The sequence below is a fragment of the Topomyia yanbarensis genome, chromosome 3, assembly GCF_030247195.1.
Source record: "Topomyia yanbarensis strain Yona2022 chromosome 3, ASM3024719v1, whole genome shotgun sequence".
Taxonomy (NCBI): domain Eukaryota; kingdom Metazoa; phylum Arthropoda; class Insecta; order Diptera; family Culicidae; genus Topomyia; species Topomyia yanbarensis.
This window is the reverse complement of record NC_080672.1, coordinates 39,703,640-39,711,280: the sequence shown is the minus strand read 5'-3', so window position 1 is coordinate 39,711,280 and position 7,641 is coordinate 39,703,640. Positions and strand designations below refer to the sequence as shown.

General features: G+C 38.5%; 1 protein-coding gene across 1 annotated transcript; it reads left to right on the top strand.

Annotated features, from left to right (window-relative positions):
* Window positions 1-2,164: 2,164 nt before the first annotated feature.
* LOC131692628 (splicing factor YJU2) lies at window positions 2,165-5,260 on the top strand. The gene is made up of 3 exons (XM_058979785.1): window positions 2,165-2,298; window positions 2,357-2,925; window positions 4,631-5,260. The coding sequence occupies exons 1-3, from the start codon at window positions 2,275-2,277 to the stop codon at window positions 5,169-5,171; spliced, it is 1,134 nt and encodes a 377-aa protein (XP_058835768.1). The 5' UTR covers window positions 2,165-2,274; the 3' UTR covers window positions 5,172-5,260.
* The last annotated feature ends 2,381 nt before the right edge of the window (window positions 5,261-7,641 follow it).

Below are 7,641 nucleotides of genomic sequence, written 5' to 3'. Positions count from 1 at the left end.
AGGCGAGACAAACGATAGAAGGAACAGGAAAAAAGAAAAAGAAAACATCTATCGGCAAGTTCCGTCCCAGCCAAAAAGGTAATACAATTGAAACGTAACACTTGAAAAAAATATCTTTTTATAATTTTCCTGTGATAATTCTCTCAGCTGAATAGCGGTAAAATAAAAGTTTATTGATAAAGCGTTGTGGCAGTTCACTCTAAGTATGTAAAACAAATTTGCATCAGCTTTAAAAATGCATTTAATTTCCATTTTTGCAACAACTTTGCACTCCCTCACAGAAAAGTTTGTTTAACTATAGGATGTTTCACTGATCCACTTTGTTCGACGTTTTGCTGAAAGTAGAGCAAGTTTTTTGTAGGGGTTTGACGTCTTACACGCAAAGCAAAAAACATTACACGCAACGCAAAATACATTATGAATTTCTATTTTGATGGAAAGAAATGCATTTAATTTCGCTGATTTTTAAAAATGCATCACGAGTGATCTGCCCCTAGGACAAAGCTGACCTGTGGATTTCTTCAGGCTGAAGAATTGTTCTTTAATGTGACTTAATCAGATAAACTGAATAAATTCTCCAAATCCAGATGATTAAGGGTGGAATAAACGATATATGATTACACGTATACTTCCAATGTAAAACTAGGGCTGAATAAAGCAACTGTTACAACGTTTATGAAACCACGAAATGTTTGTTGAAAGTTGAACAACTCATTGTCATCTCTATTTTAATTGCCAGATTTTATCTAGGGTATATCTGATCAGTGTTGCCACACTTAAATCTGTACCGGGAGTTGAAAATTCTTTTCTATCTGTACTTTTATGTAGAAAAATATGTACTGGATTCTGTAGGTTATGTGGTTATTTGAAAAAAATATCGTTTGATGTACATATTTTCATTTCGGGCCGGCGAGCTGAAACTGACATTAAAATGCGATATGCCAGAAAACTGTAGCAAATCAAAGGGATGATGTCTGAATAAAGGTCGAGCAGATCTTCGTGGATTGTCTGCTTTTACTGTGACAAGCACAATTTGATTTGCTGCAAACAGATTCCTCGAATTTTGCATCATAATGTCTACAACTTCAGCTCAGCTTCTTGCCGCCATTTTATCACCGGCCTAACTCTGCATTTTTGCGGTTTTCAGTGTTTAATTATTTTACGCTGCTGTTACGGTAAAAAAATTCTGTACCAATCTGTACTTTTTTACAAAAAGCTGCAATCTGTACCGTACAGAACCTGTACAAAAAAAAATCTGTGCTTGTGGCATCACTGTATCTGGTTATAGTTTGAAACTACTTACATATCGACCATTTTATTTGGTCGAAGAGGACCGTTTTCAACAGTTCCGTCGGTCATATTTAGTCGGTTGTTGCGTCGGCAGCCACCCATGTTATACTCCCATATGTGTCAGTGAAACAAACGACCGATTTTTCGATTGTATAGTCGGCCGCTTGTGCCAACGCAAACCCGGAAGGAAATTTACAATAGCATTTATCCTACAAACAAACATCAAATAATAGATATTATGGTTATTACTGTTTTGTATTTTCGCAGTAGATTTACAAGAATACTTCATGTAACAATTAATTTCACTGTCCAGCAAAGAAATGACACAGTAAATTCACATTGAATATTACTGTTTCCGAGAAAAAAAACATATGGAAAAATATCGATTTTGTTAATGTTGAGATACATAACCACCCCCATTTTTACTGTAAAAGTCGATTTTACATTAAAACTTACTGTAGAAACAGTGAAGTTCGTTGTTTTTATATTGTAGTATCACATGAGACTGTACTTTAAATTATTGTAAAATTACTGTACTGTCACAGTGAAAATTACGGTTTTAATACTGTACATTTCTATTCGGGAACCCATTTAGTCGATCGGAAAATCGAAAGGATTTTGTATGGAGTGATTAATATCAGTCCAAAGTTTAGAACGATATCCCCCAAGGAATTTAAATTTTAACCAAGCATATTATGCAAGTTTTATGTTCATCTAAACGTTTTGTTCAAAGGCCTTATTTTGCAATTGTTCAGCACCCTATTTATGTTAGGACAGACATTTTTGCAGTAATAGCAGGATAACATTCATACGTACGCAGCCAGCTTTAGTACTACAAACTAAAAATGTGTCAATCTTTTACCACAACGCGCTGTCAGTTGTGGGTTGGTGTTTATTTTTGTTGTGACGCAATTGTGAGCTCAAACGAATTAGAAAATAAAGTATCATTTAATTTCTGATAAATAACTTAGATAAACATAAAAAATGTCGGAACGAAAAGTTCTCAACGTAAGTAAAACAGTTTTACCATTCAAATAAGTGACGTGATTAATTTTTCCATCCCCAGAAATACTATCCACCGGATTTCGATCCGTCGAAAATCCCCCGGGTCAAGCTCCCAAAGAACCGTCAATACACAGTCCGCCTAATGGCCCCGTTCAACATGCGCTGTGTCACCTGTGGCGAGTACATCTACAAGGGCAAAAAGTTCAACGCCCGCAAGGAGGATGTGGAAAATGAAGACTACCTCGGCATTCGCATCTATCGGTTCTACATCAAGTGCACTCGCTGCCTGCAGGAGATATCATTCAAAACCGATCCGAGAAACACGGATTACGAGATTGAAGCCGGTGCGACGCGGAACTTTATGGCACTTAAACTTGCCGAAGAACAAGCTCGGCGGGAGGAAGAGGAAGCCCGCGAGGAAGAAGCAACCAATCCGATGAAGTTGCTAGAAAATCGCACCCAGCAATCGCGAAATGAGATCGAACTGTTGGAATCGTTGGAGGAACTGCGGGATCTGAATCGGCGCCAGCAGGAGGTTGACTACGACAGTATGCTGCAGCAGTACGATCCGACCGAGTCGATTCGGGAGCGCGAGGAACGGCTGGAGAGGCAGGATGAGGAATATATTAAGTAAGTGGTTTGGGATGGGTTAATGTTTGTGGGTAAATATCAATTAGTTTCGATATCTGTCGGAAGGTCCTGCAGTGAAACTGTTTGTATAACAAAAAAATTTCTTTTCAAATAGCTAAGGGCCCATTCATGGACACAACGTGGTTTTAATTCCGATGGGATGTTAGTCCCATATTGATTAGCCTTTTGAAACAGTTTTCTCTTTTAGGGCTCATTTCTTCAGCCACGCCTAAACTTTAAACCAGTTTTAATAGTTTGTTAAACTTGGTTTAAAAGTTACGAGTTTTTTTCACTTAACTTTTAAATCAAGTTCGAAATTTTTCACTTAACTTTTAAATCAAGTTTAACACAACATCAAACCTAGTTTAAAAGTTAAGCTTGATTGAAGAAATTGGTCCTAAAAGAGTAATCAGTATGGGATTAACATCTCATCGCCATCGAAATTAAAAACAAACTGTGTTTATTGATGCCAGCGATTTGCATCCTTTTGAAGGTGGAATTAGTAGTTTCTAAAATGCGTCGATCTTTTTGTATAATTAATGGGATTTTCGATTGATTGACACAGGTGTAGTGGATTGCATTGGTTTTGCACTTTCTAGCAGAAGTGTCAATGGAACATACCCAGTTTTCTGTACTTCTACTAGAAAGTGCAAAAACGGTGCAGTTTCAGTGCACTCCACTACACCGGTATCAATCAATCGAAAACCCCATAAGTGTAGTCCATTCAACTTATCCGAAACTTGTATCGGTATAGATGATCGTGCTCTTCTTTATCAACATTCTAGCGAGGCAACAACTGCTCGAATTCTTATGAATCAGTCAAGCTTAAATATTAATGGTCTTCAAAACGCAAAATTGTAAATTGGTTGAATGGCTGCATGCTGATGTATTTTGTGCAAAGGTAGTTATAAAGTAGGTACTCATCTATTCATGATCAAAAAAATTTGCGCGTTTTTTATGTTCCTTTGTTCATTTGATTTTTACTTTTCGTATTGTCGACTAAAAATTAAATTTGGCAGGGTCATATTCGTGGAAACCCTTCAATATGCATTAGAGTGTAGGAGTTTGCTATAGATTTCAAACGTATGATTAGAACTGGGGTTCTTACAAGTAGGAGTACCTACAGCAATTTTGCCGAACAAAGAAAAAATCGGTTTATACTGAGTAATTTTACTAGCCGACTTCTATAGCTGAATATTACTTTATACGGATTTATCTACATAAATAATTGTCTTTAACGGGTATTTATACCTGAGGTTCCCCTTGGCGATTTTTAGTGGTAGAACTTTCAAAACAATTCTAACACTGAATAACCTTAGGCTGAGTTTCACTCTTGAAGTTTTTAGCAAACTTTAAAATTCTAATCGAATTAAAGGAGTTTTAGGAAGCATGGTCTTTTGGCTCATGGCTCAACCTTGGGGAAGCCACGTCGTGCACTGAGTGTACAACGTCATAATATTACATATACTGTTGGAGCTCCCGGTCGCCTAAATGTAGACATAGACGCGACCTCCGAATGGTGTTTTGTACTTAGAACTTTTAGTACAATCCTTGTTCCTAAATTTCATCGCTGGTCGTCTTTTACAGAATATCGAATTTAACGCCACTGATCTTGATCTGTGCACATTTTGTATGGTCTCCATGTCAGTCATTCGCTCTAACAAAATCCTTTTTTTTTTTATTTTTTTATATTCTCTGCTTCTAGATCGATTAAATTCCACTCCCGTACCGTGGCCAACAGCGGACTGAAGCGAGTTGCCACCGAGGAAATTATCGAAGAAGTCAAACGAGAACCCTCGTCGTCTGAATCGGACCAGGGTTTGACAACTGATCTGCCGACTTCGTCCTCTTCCACCATCGTTCCAACGTTTGCCACTCCCACGGCCGGTGCCAGCAAAGTGAAAAGGTTGGAAAACAACAGCATCAGCATTGGGGTTAGAAAAAGTTCACTTAGCAATTTAGTGGTAAAGAAGAAAGCAACAGTTGCTCCCATCCCTGCTGCTACGATGTCTGCTGCCCAGGAGAAGGAGGTGAACACGTCGAAGCCTTCACCAGTTACTGAAGCGACAGTGACGAGTAAAGTAACAGCGGTATCTACAACAATGGTAGCAGCCGTTAACGACGGTGGTGGTGGTGGCAATTCAGGAGGCTCTGCTACCGCCAACGACAGCAATGCAGCAGTCAGTGGTTTGGGTCTCCTGGGAACCTACTCTGATAGTGACAATTCATCAGACGGGAATGACTGAGTATATATAGTTGACTTCACCGTAATGCAGTTTGTTGCATTTTTGCACGCTGGCGGAGTAATTTCAAGAGAGTTAAATAATTTTGTAACAGTTTGTAATAAATTTTGTCTCATTGCTAAATTATTTTTTTTTTTTCAACGGCCGTACTAGGACATCATTTTACACCAAACGAACCTTTATCAAAGGACCAAAACAGAATTTTAACAAAAAATAACAATCCGCGTTGAACAAGCATTCCGTAAATTCCTTTCAATCCACGCATTTTTCAGGCAGGCAAATGGACAAACATCCATTACAATTACTGGATTTGCGTTGTTACTTTCCGTACAGTGGTAGAAAAATCAACAAAATCCCGCTTTCCATATTCTTTTAATCGTTTTTAGAGTCTGTCAGTTGCCACTCGGCGTTGTCGATTCTAGGATGTGTTCGAAACTGCATTCACAAAAAAGTCGTCCGCGTATTTATCAACGCAATGAAGGCAACGAGAAAAAAACAAAGAAATGTACAACCGTGAAAACGCACCCACAACCAACAACCGCTTCCGTTGTTCTGATGGATGCCCCTCTCTGATGACGCCTGGATGCAATTAAATTTAATTGAAATTTTATGCTAAATTGCTTGACTTCATTCGGTTTGGGTTGATGTTTTTCTTAGTGTTTCCGATTTGCATGGCCGGACCAGATCCCGAGCGAATGCGATTTTTGCGCAGATTTTGATGGGGGTCAGTTTGAAAACGGCAAACTTTCAACAACGGGTGGAATTGTTCAAAGCAAAAATACAGTAATTAAAAGGTTCGAGGAGAGCATTTATGCGAGCCTGTGAGGTGAAGATTTTTAGAGGGTTGCTCCGAGTACTTTTTCGTTTGATTGATGGATTTGAACAACTCCCAGAATTTGAACAACTTAAGTATCGAACAGAATTCTCCGTCACCAGCGGTGCTGCAATGCGTGAATTAATAAAAAATGCCAATCATTGGTTACTTTCTGTGTTGAGCGAGGTGAGTTTTACAAATGTTTCAAATTGGGTCTGATACTGCATCATTAATATTACAGAAAGGAAGCGAGTTGTGAGGATCAACGGCCGTTTCTTCAAATACAGCATCATCAACGTACACTGTCCCCACGAAGCCGGCCTAATGACAAGGAGGCATGTATGTACACATTTATGTTTTGTCTGAACAATTATTCAATTTCTAATTTCTTAGAATCACAATAATTTGCAAATCCTGGATCCTCCAGCAGTCCCGAGCAAGCTTAAAATGATTTAACTCCTGACTATCAGGCTTCCACAACCACAAAGCACAAAATTGATTACCAAACGGAAGATGAATAACTGCTTAATTAGCTTCCACCTGATCCGATCAGCAATCCGATCAGAGGGAAAACGGAAATCGACCCGGATAATTTATTAGTAATTAACATCTTGCTGGTGGTCATCAGCCGGTCGCTCGGGGTCGGTCGATTGATGTGAGTTGTGAGTTGGTGTGTGCTTTTAAGCAGCCTATAAAATACCATTTAGCCGGCATTTCTATTGTACAGTCGACAAAGGCGATGAAGATTATGGGCCTGCCTGAGGTCACATTACTAATAATCAATCCGACCAGTGTAGTGTTGTTGACAATAGAATGGTTCAAGCTGGATTGCAGCATGGTGGGGGGGGGGGGGGGGGGTTGGAAGAGGTTCATAGCTTTATCATCCCCGGGTGATTTATTGCAGTTCACTGATGGGATAATTTTCACAGTACAATCGATAAAGTTGATAGCAAGCGAGAAAGTCCACGAATGAGGATTATTTTGATGGATGGGAAAAGGATTAGCATTGGATAGCATTTGCTTCGGATTAGGTGTCGTGAAGCGTCTTATCGTTGAATAAACATTTAATGTGGCACTGAGTCATTTCAGTTGAAAATTTAATCACACGTAATGCGGTGATAGATTTTACTTCAATAAATTTTTCATGATCTATAAACCAAAAATAAAATGTTTTAATCCTTTTATCTTGTTTTTAATAGTCAATATGTAAATTGTTAAGTAGTTCTGTACTGCCTGTAATCGTAAGTCAGTCCCATGTAGATAGGGAATCCTATAGAACATGGAACTGACTTGCGATTATGGGCAGTGTAAAGGAAAATCTTCGCTTGATTGACATTTAGCAAGAATCCGTTAATACCTAATTTCGTTGAGATATATCAATGTTATTCAATATTTTCAAAATTAGAAACTTTCTCGCCTGAGCTCTTAAGGGGTTAGTGTGGCATTATTGTGCACGATGGAATTCTATAATTATATCTTCCATTTTAACTTCAAATTTTACACACATACTATTGAATCTTCGATCGAATCGAATAAAAAAATCGATTTGTTGACAATGTTATACGAGACTGTCCCCTTAAAAGTTCATGCAAGCATGTTTCTTATGTGGTTTTCGTTTGAGACGAAACTGAGTCAGTTCCTAACCCCAACTGCTGTCAA

Bases quoted from the DNA above. Each gene is read 5' to 3' on its own strand.
- LOC131692628 (XM_058979785.1), top strand. From the start codon at position 2,275: ATGTCGGAACGAAAAGTTCTCAAC. The intron at 2,299-2,356 runs GTAAGTAAAACA...TTCCATCCCCAG, and splicing joins CGGAACGAAAAGTTCTCAAC to AAATACTATCCACCGGATTT. The intron at 2,926-4,630 runs GTAAGTGGTTTG...CTCTGCTTCTAG, and splicing joins CAGGATGAGGAATATATTAA to ATCGATTAAATTCCACTCCC.